General features: G+C 42.9%; 1 protein-coding gene across 3 annotated transcripts in view; it reads right to left on the bottom strand.

Moving 5' to 3' along the window:
- LOC124946821 overlaps positions 1-16,775 on the bottom strand; it is a 17,266-nt gene extending 491 nt beyond the window's left edge. The window contains exons 1-7 of one of the 3 annotated variants that reach the window (XM_047488134.1): positions 16,412-16,775; positions 12,610-12,961; positions 12,080-12,432; positions 8,991-9,454; positions 6,810-6,973; positions 2,602-2,786; positions 1-2,262 (exon numbers count right to left, since the gene is read on the bottom strand). The exon at positions 1-2,262 is cut by the window's left edge and continues 491 nt beyond it. In XM_047488134.1, coding sequence (XP_047344090.1) covers positions 1,960-2,262; positions 2,602-2,786; positions 6,810-6,973; positions 8,991-9,454; positions 12,080-12,178 — 1,215 coding nt within the window. In that variant the 5' untranslated portion in view covers positions 12,179-12,432; positions 12,610-12,961; positions 16,412-16,775 and the 3' untranslated portion in view covers positions 1-1,959. Of the gene's footprint in view, positions 2,263-2,601; positions 2,787-6,809; positions 6,974-8,990; positions 9,455-12,079; positions 12,433-12,609; positions 13,701-16,411 lie in introns of those variants that run through there. The other 2 variants (XM_047488132.1, XM_047488133.1) reach the window with 2 other exon arrangements.
- Positions 16,776-16,957: the final 182 nt, after the last annotated feature.

Genomic DNA, 16,957 nt, shown 5'->3' with positions numbered 1-16,957 from the left:
GACACCGAAGCATTTTCTATTTTCTTTCTTTTTTTTTCCTTTTTTTTTCATTTTTTTCGTTTTTCTTCTTTTATACTGTCGTTTAACTTTCAAAGCGATAGGTACGTTTCTGCGATACACGAATGCACAACGACGTTAATAATTATAAAATAACGCGACTCGCGCGTCAGTTATTATACCAAGTCGAGGAAAATATCAAATCTATATTCGAATGACATGACGCTTTCGTCCTACGTGATTTATGAAACACGTCCGTTAGAAAAACGGTGCCTCTTTTTCTTTTTCTCTTAGCTATATCTTTCTAAATTATCCTTGAGATTATATTCGTTCGATTGAATCGAAAAAAATCGATCGATAAACGTTGCTACGTGTGATTTAGTCTCGAAAAGATCGTGTAATATATCGAAATAGAGATTGAAATTCACAAATTCTACGATTGTAACTTTCATCGTAAAGACTATTAAAAATACGAATCGCGATAAGCGAGCTGTTTCGAAAAAGTAGAATCGTTGTAAGATCTCGCTGCTACTCGAGTAAAATTTTCACGTTAATTACGAGTTCGAGACATATTTTTTCGAGCTGAATAGGCAACAAGTTGAAGAAAAATCTATTGGAGAAATCATTTTCGAATCGATCGACCTATAATTTAAGTTGAAGTGATTATTAATTATTGTACATCCTCGCTACTAATATCTAGACTCTCTCCTAGTCCTCGATAAAAAGGTCATATAAGGACAACTAGTGCGACGCATAATCGTTGATGAAAAAACGTTTACGCGTATCGATAAAATATAAATAATACGATAATAATCGCTCTTTTTATCGCACTTTTTACGTGTCGTACCGAACGAAAGTTAGGCTCGATCCTGGCCAAGTGTCAAAATATATAATATTTCGCGATATCGCGATGATAACTGGACTATCATCACATAGAATATTTTCACGCGTCCGAAATAAAGTTCTATTACGCAGGATCGATCCCTTACGAAAAACGCTTCATGCGCGGCTCAATTAAAGCAATTATCGTAAAAATATATCCTCGTATATTTGATCAATTCGATTAAGAATGTTATTAACGCATTGGTGTTTGTGAAATATTTAAACGCATAAAAACATTACAAAACGAGACGTAGTAGAACTTTACGAGAACTCGTGATTGAATCTAAGTCTCTACGTACGTAATTATACATATCTTCAAAATATACAATTCTCTATCTCTTGTCGGGTCAGCGATGACCATCATGGCGCAGTACAACTATATCTATTAAAAATCGAGAGATTATTTGTTAACATCAAGAGCAAGGCTCTCGTCATTTTCGACGCATTTCGGCATTGTGTTGAACAACGAACGCAGCACGATTAAAATATACACATACATATATTCTTTTTCGCAAAGAATTTCGGAATAAGATTTTCAGAAGAAAACGTATCCCCCTTCTATACCGTCGGCAAATACTGTCGGGAAAAAAGAAATTCCTCTCGCGCGTGACAAAGAAAGAAAAAAAAAAAAAAAAAAAAAAAAAAAAAAAAAAAAAAACAAAACAAAAAAAAAACAACTTACAAAGCTAACAATATAAACGTCTAACACACCAGACGACAGTATTATGGCTTAGAATCGATTCGCTTCACGCGACAAATCGCAAACTTTATTAGGCCAACTTGATTATACCGTTTAACATCGGAGCGTCGCTATTTCTATACTTTTCTTATCGAAACGGCGTACCTTGATAGACGTAAATTAATCGAAGGTCGAGTTTTTTTGGCTTACTATATTTTCTCAACTCTAGTAAGTAAAGGCGACAAAGTATCGCGCATAGTTAAATCGAAGTGACGCGAATCAAAGCGACGATTGGAGAAGAAACGCTCCGACGGCTAACAACGATATAATCTCGAAAATTCTCGTGAGCGAAGCAGGTCCTTCGATAAGGTCCTTAGAGTAAGGAGTAGTAGTTCGAAGGGCTAAAGATGCGCAAGGACCTCGACCGCGGCTATCGGTGGCGTCTGATCGCCACTAAGGATCACGGGATCTGCTTCGGTTTGAACGATCCTGACGAGATTCGCGTCCTTCTTCGAGGGCACCAGATTCGCATTTGGCGTAGCGTTTGCTCGCGCGCAATAACTCGGTGGTCTACTTTCTCGAACAGTACCACCAGCAGCCGCCACGATGCTACTGGCATTCGACCTGTAGGTGGGTGGCGGAGACGAAGTTGGCTGCAGCCGGTCTAGCAACAACAGCCGTAACCTGTACTCCTGCATGCTCGCCTGAAATTAAAGAGAAAAATTTAGTATCGAGCTTGGAAGAGAACTTTCTAAGCGGCGGAGCGACAGGCACCGGTGGTATTCGAATCGGAATAGAGGTCTGTCTCTCAGCCGCTAAAGATCCGATCGCGAAACGCATCGTGTATACCAAAGCGAGTTTTGCTCTTTCACAATGCAAATCCCGATCGACCGAGAGCTACGTAACGATCAGCGAATAGAGAAAATATAACGCGGTCGTATCGATTTCAAGTTTGAATTTGCAAGAATTAAAATCGACGATCGTCTTGCCGATCGTGACGTTTCATCAATCTTCTTCGTAGAATCGAAATGTGACAAAGTTACCTGGTAACTCGGTGGTGGCGTTCTAAATTGAAATTCCGGATAAATCATGGCAGCGTACGGGTGTATAGGCCTTGCCGGTGGAATCCGACCGGTGATCCCCGTGAAACCGAAGAAGCTGCCGCAATTTTCTCGGCTGGTCACTCGCCACGCCACTGCGCTAACGCTCACCAGGATCACTCCTATTCCTGCAAATGTCGAACGATACTTGTATACGATGAAAAAATTATGATTTGCGACGATAGCACTTTTACATTTTCTATTCAGCCGTGCCTTTATACTTTATCTACCTACGATATTCATTACGTAGCGCGCATCATCGTGCAGAATAGAAAAACAAAAGGAAAAAAATGGAAAGAAATAACGTTTCTTTCTTAATCAAATAGATAAGAGAGATTATTATTCTTCGAACGTATAACTTTTCGCTCGTTGCGTTCCGCTCATTAAAATTAAAATCGGTGAAATCCATCTCTCGCGTTTTCCGAGAGAAAATCCCATTGGCCGGCGAGCGAACGACAAGAGAACGAACGATGAGAAAAGACCGGAACGCGAGGCTCTCCTCGCCGCGACCGACGACGGATTCTCTCGAGGATCGTGGCTCGCTATGAGAAAATACTTTCGACCGTCTTCTCCTCTCTACGGCTCGCTCGATAGAGAAACTCGATTGATTTTAACAGAGAGATTCCAGGGAAAATTTTAAAGCGTGCGAGCTACCCTTTCATTTCCGCGATTAGATAGACTCAATGCTACAAGACATTATACAACTAAATAGAAATGTTGGGCAACGCCCGATCCAATTAACGATTAAAACGCGATCGCGAATTTAAATATTTATTTCATTAACAATCGAAACTTATATCCAACAAAATTGTTAAACTTGGATTCGTGCGAACGGAGAAATCGACGATTTTAAGGACTCATTTAATTAATTAATCAGGAACGTAGAGAGCCGTCGTCTATTATTCTTGTCTAATCTTCGTCTCGCTCTCGCGATCTCACGGTGGGTGAACGCGCGCGCGCGCGCGCGCGCGTGTAGGCGTACGACATCGATCTCTGTAGGTTAGAGCAGCGTTCTCCCATTGTGAGAGAGGCATTCTGAGCGGGTCGCAGGTTACATGCCCACGTTTAGAAAGTAACTGTTGCGAGTGTTCGCTCTCGGCCCTCTCTTCTCCTTACTATCTCGCGCATTCGTACGGTGTTTTCATCGGCGCCGGACTTTGTCTATTTTTCTTATTCTCTCTCTGTCTCTCTCAAACACACATACTACGATGACGCATTATTATCCACTTATTTTTTATTTAATTTTTCTTTTTCTTTTCTTTTTTTGTCATCACATTCAATCCCAAGACTCTGTATTTACAAAGGATATTTTGAAAAAAACAACCCATCGATATATGCAAACAAATGACGTCGTATTAGATACACTATCTCATCGACCGATTTGTTGCACCTCCCTTCTACCCTCCCCCCTTTTTACCCCACTCTCTCTTTACTCTGAATGAATCCGGTCTACTCTGCCTAGCCTCGCTTTTATCTCGCTACCGGCTGCGCTTATGGAAGAGATCTGCTGCTCTTTCGTTAATTCGTGCGAAAGAAGCGGACGGAGTAGTCGTGAATGCTCGCGAGCGAAACAGGTTTCCGATCGGCCTCTTCTCCTCCACCCTTTACCCCACCCCTCGACCGACCCACCACGAAGCCAAGCAGAGGAGGCTGGTCTCCTACCTCTCTGCGTCGTCTTTCTTCGTGCATCTTCTTGATTCAACGTTGCCGTGTATCTCTCTCTCTCTCTCTCTCTCTCTTTCTCTTCTTTCCTTCGATCGTTCGTTCATTTCTTTTACATTTCCAGTACATGTTAACAACGACGACCAAAAAAGACAAGAAAATAACAAGAATATTTTCGCATGATAGTTTAGCTGCAAAATGGCATGTATATTTATACATATATATATATATATATACACATCCATCAGCATATTCTTTCACATTTCTTCGCAAAGAAGTAAATCAAGTAGGGACGATCGAGCGAAATGAAAAAAAAAAAAAAAAAAAAAGAAGAAAAAACAATGAAAAAGAAAAATCTAATCGTTCATCGAAACTCGTTTGGAATGTTAACGACGTAAACTTATTTATAAACTATAGGAAGTACACGATAAAATTATCCGGTATCATTCATATTACTCGTATCGAATTCTACGAGCGTACAAGAGTTCCGTTATATTCGGTAACGTCTACTAAACTTACAATCGTCCTTGCGAATAACCTGCTGTTCCGTCCCGACGAAAGGCCAAATCTTATCGTTCGACGAGGACCGAGGAACAACGAGCAATCGAGAATGAAAAATAAAGAGGAGGGGTGGGGGGAACGAGGAAAGACGAAAGATACGAATCGGATGGTAAAGAAAAGTACGCTCGTAGACGTTTTCTTTCTCTCCTTTTTCCCCTTTTTTCTTCTCTTTTTTTCTCTTTATAGATATTATATGAAATGCCAAGCGAGCGTGGGAACAAACGATTTAAATTTCAAGAGGATGGCATCCTGCATATTTCATGGTCTTACGTCTCTTACGAGATTTTACTTTTTGCCGGCGTCTCTCGACGAGGACGGACATTTCTGCGTTTGCATAAATCGAATTCGCTAGAGAATAGAAATGAAATGTTCCTGGGGGAAAGAAAAATAGAAAAAAGTGAAAACCCCCGATGAGAGATTTTCAATTTCTTTCGGGCGTTGTAACAACTCGGCGATTATTTTCGTCTAGTAACGTTACTTCGGTTAAATTTTGCTTCTAGGCTTCTTTGAAGAGAGGCGAAACGAACTATTCCAACCGGTCGGCACACCGTATTTGGAGGCGTTGCGAGAAGAACATCGCGTAATTACGTACAATCTCGACCGATCACGATCGTCTCGATCGATCGTTATAATTCTTTCGAACGTTATAGGCATCTATCTGATTTGCATTCGCATCTTGCAATTCGCTTCGCAAGGTTATCCTTTTGTGAAACTGAACGACGCAATTCGCCGCCAATGCCGAAGGCCGCTTACGCGTTCTAATTAATAAGAGATCGGGGATCTTAACATCTAATCTTAATTCCGAACGATAGTTATCATGATTCGTTATGGGCTCATTTTTTTCTTTTCTTTTTTTTTTTTCCTTCATATCGTATATAGAACGTACGGTCGAACCAAGTGAAAATGAAATCACTTTTGAATTATTTCCTTTTTATATAAAATATGTAATTATGGCTGAGGCTAAACACGGAATGATGATAGGAACGAGAGCGTCGAGCGTAAATGTTGCATAAGTTCGCACGAGTTTCTCCGATTCGTTGCGAAGACACCGAACGAAGAGCTCCAGGAGGAAGAAGAACGCGCGAGTAGGAGGAAATGGACGAGTAATCGTCGAATTCTCATGATTATCTACGATACGAGACACGAACTTTCGTTCGGATCGTCTTCTTCGGCATCTAACTAAAATATTAAAGCAAGGTGATTTCTCGTTATCCTAAACGATTCATTAACGAGACTCTGTGATCGCTCCTCCATCGCCGTAAAATCGATTAGATATAGTCTCGTGAAATATCATCCTCGAGCGAAATAGAATATAACTCGTTCGTCAAACCGGAAATCGTTGCTTCCCCGAAGGCGAACAACAAAGATCTCAAAGATTACGACCTGGAAATGAAGGAACGGCTCGAGGGTATTACCTCCGCCGTGAGATGTCCTTCCTTTAACCGTTAACAGTATAATTCTCGATCGGGGTTCGTTCGACTTTGAAACGACGACGAATATACGCGAGCGTATAACGCGAGCTCTCTTTTTAATTTTTTTCTTCCTTCTCGAAAACGTAAATCGTCGTCGAAACGAGCTTTCATCGAAATTGCCTCGTAATTAGCAATAATGGCCAACCCGTTCTTTTGTTCTTTTCAAGGAGGGGAAAAAGAAAAGAAAAAAAAAAAAAAGAAAGAAAAAAGAGACTATCGTCGGATAGACCGTGCGACGTTTTCTGCGAACAACAAATAACGTAATGTCCATTGTCTTTCTTCGAAAACGGTTCTTCGACGGTCTTTACAAACGACGCTTCGAGAATTATCTCGTCGTGGTGTTATTATTTGTACCTTAGCTATAGCGAAACAATATCTTAAAAAGAAATTCTTCAAACGTCGCATGAGAAACTTTTACGAAGGGAAAGAGAGATTATACCTTTTGCGTAAACTTACCGATCATGAGTAGGGCCACGGCAATGTGATCGCGTCCCGAGGCCCTGAGAGCGCCCAAAAGGGCACCGGCACCGGCACAGACCAGGCCCACCACTCCCACGCCGAGTATGGACCAACGTACCGGCGGCGAACCTAAGCCGCAACATTGCTTCGGTACTGCGTCCCTGAAAGACAAGAAGCGATCGTCAGAGAACTGTGACCCACTGACACACACTCCCCTTTTCCTTCTCTCTCGCGGTGGCCGCTACGAAGGCGAAGGAGAATCGAGAGGCCAGCCACCGTTACTACACACCACCTTCGAGGAGGAAGAACGCAGGAACGCCGTTCCCAAAAGGGTTGTCCACGTTTTCCTTCTCCGCGCGTCCTTCCTCCTTTCGTTCGCTCCTTCCTATCGATCACTTCGAATTAGATTTAATCGTTCGTAAAAAACATAACGCGTCATTTCTTGCTTCCTCTAAATTATCTGGGTCTAGCATGCCGCGATCCACTCTCTACCGATAAGTCTATAAAACGGAATTACGACTCTTGAACGATCCAAGAAGCAGTTACCAAGGATAAGAAAAAGCCTCGTTTTTCTTCGAGATCGACAGTAATACGGCTTAATGGTCTCTCTCTTTCTTTCTCTCCCCCTCCCCTCTCTTCCTCTAATAGAACAATCCGATATATAAGATGTATCAATCAAAGCGACCTCTATACCCCCGACGTATATATTTTCGTTATCAATTATCCGACTAAATGTCTATTTCGCTAAAAAGGAACGTTAAAAAGAAATTCATCTCCAAAGGAAAAATAAAAATGAGTGATTTGCGGATATTTTAATGCTCGAGAGATAATTTACGAACGTGAAGCGGACCACGAAGCCAAGGCAATTGCGGTGGAAATTGGAGGAAGGGTGCCAAACGGTGGAAGAAAATAGCGACCATGAAAGATCACAAAGCTCGAATCGAGTCATCGCGCGGTGCGGAATGGTAGATTTACGAGTCTCCTTGTAACCTGTGCTGGCCGTAGCCGAGTATCGTGTATACGAGTGTGGGGCTCGGCCCTATTTCGCTTGCCTCGGAGAACGGTTCTCGATCTCTCGGCATGCGTTGAACTTTACTCGGCCGGATAATTGACGCCATTCGCCGGCGCATGGTCCGTTGCACGGATTACACGCACACGAACGCGTGTTACACACGCTACCTTCTTCTCCCACCATCTCCCGTTCGTCCCCCTTTCCCCTCAAACCGCCACCATTCCTCTCGCGGCTCAAACTTCATGGGACGTGATATCTCCACGTTAAAACTTCGACCCCGGCGGGCATTTGCGCGTCTATAATCCAATTATCTCGCGCATTTCCGCTCTCTTGTCCGTCCGAAGATAATCGTCATTACGTTCGCTTCGACGCCATGGTCGCGCGCGATACTTGCACCTTTCTCGAATGAAATTGAAAAAGAAAATAATAATAAAGTATCCTAATAAAACTTTTCCACCTTTCATTTGTCATTCTCAACTACGATATCACGTAGATAATAGAAAGGAGAAAGGAAAAGAACGAAAGGAAAATATTGAAAGAAGAGGTACGATCGATAGAACGAACCCTGCTTGTCCCTACGATCGCAGTCCCCTCGGTGCCTATAACATGGCCTAAATATGAAAATCAAGTATGGAGACACGAGAAAGGGACGAGAAAGGAGCGGAGAATGTATAGAACGAAGGCCAAGCTCGTTTTCGAACCCCTCGAGTACGACGTGACGCAGCTCGAAGGCTTCCGTTAATAGGACAGACGCTCGTAGAAAAGGGAAAAAAAAAAAAAAAAAAAAAAAAAAAAAAAAAAAAGAAAAAAGACGCATAGAAAACGACGAAGGGGAAAGGTTTGAGACGAAACGCGTAGTTATCGATCCTATCTTACTTGGACGCGTAGGTCCTATCCTACCGTGGTGGACCCTTCGGTCGCGTTCCTTCACGGTTCGCCGATTGGATAAGGAATCTTTTCAGAAATGGTCACGCTCGACTACCGATCTTAGGGTAGAACCTTTCCTTGCTCTATTCTATCTTATTATAGTCCATCGCTCGGAATAAATCCTTTGGGTCGAGAGATTAACGATTATAGAACGTATCGATGAGGGATGAAATATAAAATATATATGTATATATATGCTCGATTAAAAGGATAAAGAAAAAAAATGAAAACGAACTGACCTGCCAAATGCCGAGACGCTGGTAGGTACGGGAAAGGGTAGGCCCAAACTGAGTCCCCTGAGTCCGAGATGAGGTGGTGGAGGGTGAAGAAAACCTCTCGCAGGTGGCACCAAAGGCACTCCGGGAGCGTTCGCGGACGCGGGGCAAGCACCGACCGCGACGGCCGCATTTGCGGCACCCGGATAAGTTGGTGGGAGCGAGCAACTCCTCAGGGCCCGGCGATGCTGTCTCCGCATTCGCCTCTCGCGGCGACGCGCACCACGTGACTCGCTCGCGAGCTCCTCAAGGACCTCGGGCCCATTCTGAAGCGCCACCTCCGTTTGTGCTTCCGTCGAGGTGAACGACCGAACGTTGTTGCCGTTGCCACTGCCGCTCCCGTTGTTGCTCGTACTGTTGTTGGGATTATTGTTGTTGTTGTTGTTGCTGTGCCGATTGTTGTTATTGTTGTTGTCTCCCCGTGGTTCCTGCGGACAATCAAAAGTTTTGCGGGATCAACGATCGAAGCACATTCTTCTTGCGAAATACCACGGATTCTCGATTACTGACCCAACCACCGTCATCACCATCGACCGTCTACACCTCCCTCCCACCAGTGTCCCTTTCTCCGTGCCATGTGCTTCCCACACGGAACGCAAACCACCGATCGTCAGTGGTTCCCAAACATTTTACGTATTCTTTGACGAATTACCTTTGTGCTATCTCGTCGTTTTAACTTTGATTCGCATCGATACCAAAGACCTATGCACTCCGTTACCTCCCATTCTGTTAAAAGCTTTGAGCTTATCCGATTGTGTTAACCTAACAGTGATTGCGATTCTAAAAGAAAATTCTTTTCGCACGGTGAACGATAAGGATTTGTCTAAGGGAGGAAAGAACATACGATTCTTGCATTTTCTTGTTCCATAGGGAAAAGGAAAGTACGTTTTACGTTCGAAATTACGAAGAACCGTCGTAATTAATTATGAGAAGAGATAAGACTGAGAGCCATGCGATTTCGCATTAACGAGAAACTCGATTCTCGGTGATTTCCTAATTGTGCGAAGAAAAAATGGAGTTAGGAACGAGAGATTCTCTCTCTCTCTTTCTCTCTCTCTCTTTGTCTTTTCCTTTTTCATTCTACTGGGCCTTGGGCACATGAGAAACGTACTGTTTTCTCTCTCTCTCTCTCTCTCTCTCTCTCTCTCTCTCTCTCTCTTCGTGGTTTTTCTATGTTTCTCTTTCTCCCCTTCGGTGTTAGATAGACCGAGCCCTGCTATTGTTATAGATGCAATTACGTTATTTACGATGCAACCGCGAAGATCGCTCCTTGATAAAGAGTTTAAAGACCCGAAGCGCTATGCGAGTCCCGTATTTCAACGGGCCGACATAGTATATAGCAAATGCAAGCAGCGGTACTTGGACCAAAAAAAGAAAAAAAAAAAAAAAAAAAAAGGGAAAAGAAAAAACACAAAAAAATCTTCTCTAGCATCGCATTATACCGTGACTACGCGAACGCCATGATCAATGATACGCTATCGTTCCTGGCGTGTTATCAATCCTGGTGCATCGAGCTATCCGCCGACGAAGCGCGACCGTGCATTGCTTCTCTAGCTAGATCATTCTACTCGATATTAGGACGCACCGATGGAAGGATGCGGAACAAAAACTGTCTAATCTAATCGTAAGTTGTTCAAAATTATAAGAAGGACCGAAATCATGTGAAAAATATTTCTTTTTCATTTCCTTTGAACATCGTAACACTTAGTTAATGAAAAATCTTTTTGACGATTTTCACATAGCATACTTTTCCTTATCTACACAACGTAAAACACACCGGCAATGTTTACTCGAAAAGAAAGCTGCATAAGTATCTATCTATCTATCTATTTACACACACACACACACGCACGCACACGCACATGTATATGTACATTCAGGTATAAAACTCCCTTAGGAATCGGGAACGAACGAAAAGAACCGCAATCGTTTAGGCGCTGTGAAACGCTCGACTTATCTCTTTACGAGGATTCTGAGGAAAACTAAAAGAAAAAAGACAAAGGGAGAAGATGAGAATGAACAGAAAAAAAAAAAAAGAGAAAAAATCCTCGTAAGAAGGAAAAGTGGGTCGCGACCGTAAGCAGTCTTATAGAAATATCTGCATGGACGAATCGTCCTTAAAGCAAAGGCTTCGCCGAGAGAACTCGGGCTTTCGTTCGAACGAAGCGAGTGGATGAAAGTCAGCGTGAAATCGGGACGCCTCTTTCTCTCCCCCTTCCTCCTCTCTCCTCCACTCCTCTTTCTCCTTTACGAGGGGTGGCGAAAAATTTAATAGCGAGCATCCAAGCACGATCGCGATTCCTCCCGCGCGACGTATATACTACGAGAGAAGGAAGAACGCGGTTCCATCCTGTGCGTGCAGCTATTAGGGCTGCGACGATTTGAAAGGGGGAGCTGCTTTGATCGAGGAAATAAATTACGTGTTGGCGCATACCCGTCTACGTGCGCACACCCGTGTATACATTCGGGAATATATCTACGTAACGCATACGTACGTAAGCGAGCGAAGTTAATTAAGGTGCAACAGGGAGTCGGGAAAGAGAGGAAAAGGGCCGTCGTTAAATTTACGACCGCGTATACGAAAATTCACTCGTGATGTACGTATATGTAATTATTATAATGCACGTCCGTTATAAAACATCCGGGAAATTCCTTTTTTTGTTTTTTCTTTTTCTTTTTCCTTTTCAAGAAGCGTTATACAGAGCGACGTACTCAAATTCAAATGACAATCGGCAGGAAGATCTCGTGAAACTCGTTATATCGAATCTCGGTAAAGGCATTGCCTTGTAATCGAGTAAATCGGAATGGAGGAGGAGGATGAGCAAAAACGCCCGAACGAATCATACGCGTTCTTTTATCTTTTCGTAAAACCAGAATCCTCGAGGACGTCGAATCCTCGTTCGCGTTCCCAAGGCGAAACGAGTTTTCAGTCGCGGAAAAACACCTTAATTGCGGTGATCGAGGGGGCATCCCTTTCATCGGAAGGCGTAGATCCGCCTAGAGAAAAAAGAAGGAGAAAAAGAAAGAAAGATGAAGAAGAAGGCACGGCTTACCTGATCGTCCGCGTTGCTCCTGACAATTACCACGGTACTACCGTCGACGCCAACGACGCTCACGGGCCTCGGGGCATTCTCAGACAGGGCCCCGGCCATCGTACGGTCCTGCACCACACATCGGGGATCTCCTCTTCTTTCTCCTATAACCCTTTATCCTTTCTTCGTCGCGTTCGCCACGTTTCATCCGCGCTCCTTTTCCAGAGGACACGATCAACCGTCACTTTTTCTTTCTTTATTTCTCCTTTACTTTCACAAAACGCCCCAAAACGTCCTGTTCTTTACCCTTATCTCTCTCCCTTTCCTTATTCCCAATGTCGTGGCCCTTCCTCCTCCGTGTCCTTCCTCCTCTTCTGTATAAGCGGAATACACAGATAGATATATATATACATTGGTACAAAATAGGCCTACAAAAATAAATATATATATATATATATATATATATATATATATATATTTGTAGGCCTATATATATATTTGAAGGATATATATATATATATATATATATATCCTTCTTCCCTCTAACCCACTCCGTTTTCATTTCTCCGACAAAACTCGCATCGCTCCCCCACGACTCGTTCTCTCTCTCAGCTCGTACCGCTCGACCTCTTTCACTCTTCCTTCTCGCGCGCGCGTTTCTCTTTCACTCGCACGAAGTGCGGCCTCGCGAGCGGAGCCTCTCCTTTGTTCCGGACGAATCGCCGGAGAGTAGGACGGCGGCCGTCGTCATCGTCGTGGCTCCAAGACCCAAGCATATCCCTTTAACGAGCAGCCATCTAATCGAGGACGGAATTACCAACAGCAGCAGCACCATCACCAACGAGAAGTGGAAGCCAAGCCCTCTTTCTTTTTCTATTTTTCCTTCTACTCGCCCTCCTCCACCTAGTATTACTCATAATGACCAAAGAGAATCGTGCACAAAGATAAGAGCTTGCTTTCGTTACGGAGAAAACACCCCCGTGTTCGATCCCAGGCTATCCGATTCCATACTATGCTGCTATTCACATTCTACCATCTGTTTCTCCCTTTTTCTTTTCAATTCTAGCATCGACTACTACACTGCTCTACTCGACGATCGGTTTATTAATGACTCGGCTATGTTCGGCCGCCATCGGCCGATGCTGAAAATCAATCGGTGCTACGAGCACTCGTTTTACGTAGGAACGATTTCGAATGAAAAGTCGGTATTATTAACTCTTTCCTCGTTTCACAATTTCTTTATATCGCTAATTGAGAATTCTAAATAGAAATATCGGCGGGAACATTTGGAAAGTCACGTTTGAGTAAAGAATATTCTGGATTCAAGGCCGAGGTAAGCTTCGATTATTTTCAATAATAATCTTCCTCGTTTATATGTGGGTTTATCGGACATTTAAAGCTTTAATAACGTACGACGCATAATCGTATGGACGAAGAAAATGAAGGAGATAGTCGAGTCGTGATTCCGTCCGTTTTAATGTCAACCAAACGATTTACCGTAACAATAAAATACGCGTCGTGTTATTAAAATAATAACGATGATAACGAGTTATCGGAGAAGGAGAAGTAATTCTTTGCTATCCTACGTCGAGTCCAGTCTAGACGTCTCATTACGGTCACGTGGACGATAACTGGCGTCTTTCTTTAGGAAGGAAAAAAAAAAAAAAAAAAAAAAAAAAAAAAAACCAAGTGAATATAACGATGCGGGGTACCACTAAAAAATTAATGAAGAAATTCATGCAGATATTACTTGGGACTATCTAAACTATAAGACTATATAAACCATCCTGAAATAATACATTGACCGCAAAGACATAATAAGATAGATTTTTCTTTTTTTATACTTGGAAAGTAACTAAGCCACGAAGGTGTCGCTGCAAGCTCAGTCCACTTGTCCGCAGAACACTTGTCTGAGAAAAATGGACTCTCCCTCTCTCTGTCTCTCTCTCTCTCTCTCTCTCGCTCGCTCTCTCTCTCTCTCTCTCCTCTCTCTCTCTGTCTCTGAGACAGTGACAGCGATACGATTTGGTATTTTCTCAGCGAGCCATGCGTCCAAGCGCAACACGCTCGGTCGGGACGTGAGTGTGCGTATGTACGTACGTACGTATACGGCTGTTACGAGAGAGGACTAACTGTATGGCGACGTTTACGTTGCAAATTACAGCCGCGCTCGTTCACGACCGTTTTGAGAAACGGTACTTCTCGCGCTTACCTCTCTAAGTTTTCTACTGGGACCGATGACAATCTATTGTTACTTTTTCGGTTACCGAATGGGAATTCTCAAATTATCCTCATAAATCGTCGAAACGAAGAAGAACTAAAGTTCAAAGTAATCATATGTGCGCGGTACGTCCGATCAAAATTAAATAAACATCCCTTTTAGATATTTTATCGACGAATAGATCGAGAACGTTATACATACATCTTCTCTTAACGATATAATCGAAACGGCTTGGTGATCTCTCTGGAACGGTGAAAGACATTCCAAAGAGAGAGATTATTAGCGGCTCGTTAAAAAAAAAAAGAAAAAAATTTAACAACGAATATAACAGTTTTCACACACAACACAACATTCACTCGGCCCAGATTCGTAAGATCGCGTCCGCGCGACCATCGACGCGAACGAACGTTCGGCTTGAATAATCGCACCAACAATTTCTCGGCTAACGGTTCTACGCCAATAATTATTCGCCCAGGAAACGTTCGAACATAACTATCCCTCTTTCTCCAACCCTTTTAGACGGGTCTCCATTTAATCATTATATTTACAATGTTTTTATTATCGCTTAAACGTAACACTGTATTTTCTCTTTCCACGAATCTCATTTTCCGTTAACGTTTGACATTTAGTCGATGCGATTTACGATTCGGCTTCATTATCGGACTTAAAAACGAATCACGAAAAATATAAGAACGACATCGTTTTCTTTTCTTTTCTCTTCTTGCAAACATATTTCCAGATGTTCCAATTAATTCGACATTCTTTACACCTGAAAATAACGTTTACATTTGTATTAATACTTTGACCTAGGTACGTACAAAGAAGATGAAAATTTTGCCCGAGGTATACGGACATATATACATATATATATACATATATATATATATATATATATATATATATATCAATTTCATCTTGAAAAAATTTCCGACCACTTTGTAAGCCGTTCGAATTTAACAGGAAGTCGCGCCTAAAGCATAAATGCTGACCGTACTACTTTTCGGGCGAGCCTATCCTCGAAAAGATCGACGAGTGCGCTCGTAAAAGAGATAGAGAGAGAGAGAGAGAGAGAGAGAGAGAGAGAAAGAGAAACTGAAAAAGAAAGAAAAAGAGAGCGGTTGGATTTCGGAGGGGAAACCACTCCTCTATTATTTTCTTTTCACAGAGGAACGAGCACGAAACGTCGAAGCACAGAAATCCACGGCGCGCAACGTCCTCGCCGTTTCGAGGGAAAGCGTGCGAGTTTCGAACCGAAAATCATCCTCCTCCATTTCTCTATCTCTCTCTCTCGCGCGCGCCCCCTCCCTCTCTCTCCCTCTCTTGGTCTATCCATTTCCGTCTATCTCTTTTGCTCCTTCTTTCAAATACGATCGAACGTCGAACCGATCGAGCGAGTGCTGCGGCAATTTCCGTGTCGCGAATGACAAAATCCATCGCGCGCTTTCGAATCACCAAAATCCAACATTTTTTTTCTACTACTCGTACCTTTACATTGATGGGAATACAAAAAAAAAAAAAAAAAAAAGAAGATGATTCGACAAATGGTACTAATTAAAGCAAAGATATTAAACGTTTTTTCATGATGTACTTCTTCTTCTCTGAAGAGTATACAAATGGTGGTACTCGACGATCAGAGGAGTCTTTTTTTCAATCGTCAAATCGCTAAGTAGTAATCGATTGCGACGTTTGGATACGCTCGCGAATGCACAGAAAGACGCTGCTGAAAGAAGATAGAATAAATGTATTCGTTCGTGATATAACAGAGTAAACTATGATCCTGATGTCGAATTACGTATGAAAATGTCTTCTATACGAGTACCTAATTACTTAACGAATCTATACCAATGCGACATTGTAATTACTAGAGTAACAGGGTGATTCGATGTATCTTGCTTGTGCGTGTATGCGTGAGAGAGAGAGAGAGAGAGAGAGAAATAAAGTAGAAGAGATAAAAAGAGAATGCTACAATTGAAAAAACACCTGAAATCCCATCGGCAATGGTTAGGCTTCTCTGAACACTGGAATAAGGACGAATAGTGCGTCGGCATCCGTGAGAGAAAGAGAAAAGGAGACGAGAGAAGGAGAGAGAGAGAGAGAGAGAGAGAGAGAACCGTCAGTCGATGGCTATGTACCTCCGCTTTCTCGGCTACATTCTTCTGTACGTCTCCACACTTCTCTCGGATTTTCTTCTCACTCGCGAGATCTCGCTGAAGCACCACACGAAGAAATGAAAAAAAAAAAAAGAAAAGAAAAAAGAAATAAAGGACGAGAATGGCAGGCGAGCGGTGAGCACGCGCGCGCGCGCGAGTTAAACACGCGCGACGCGGACCCGTTAAAAAGAAAGAAAGTACGAAACGACGCAAACCGTACCGAGGCAACGAGTCGACTGACTTCTCGCGACATGGCGCGCCGTGCAAACACTCGCAGACGCCATCTTGCGACCGAGCGCGGAACCACGTGACGCTCGAGAGCCAATCGGATCGCCCCTACGAAATCATCGCGCTCTCTAAATGAGATAGACAGAGAGAGAGAGAGAGAGAGAGAGAGAGAGAGAGAGAGAGAGAGAGAGAGAGAGACACGCAAAGGATAGAATGACGTAGATTAGAGCAAAAAGAAAAATACGATTGTTAAAGAAAATACTCTTGCTTTTCCTTCTCGTCTACCTACGATATTATCTC

This window comes from Vespa velutina, chromosome 2 (genome assembly GCF_912470025.1).
Source record: "Vespa velutina chromosome 2, iVesVel2.1, whole genome shotgun sequence".
In the NCBI taxonomy this organism is placed as follows: domain Eukaryota; kingdom Metazoa; phylum Arthropoda; class Insecta; order Hymenoptera; family Vespidae; genus Vespa; species Vespa velutina.
Note: the sequence above shows the minus strand (reverse complement) of the source record. Positions and strands in the feature narration are given on the sequence as shown.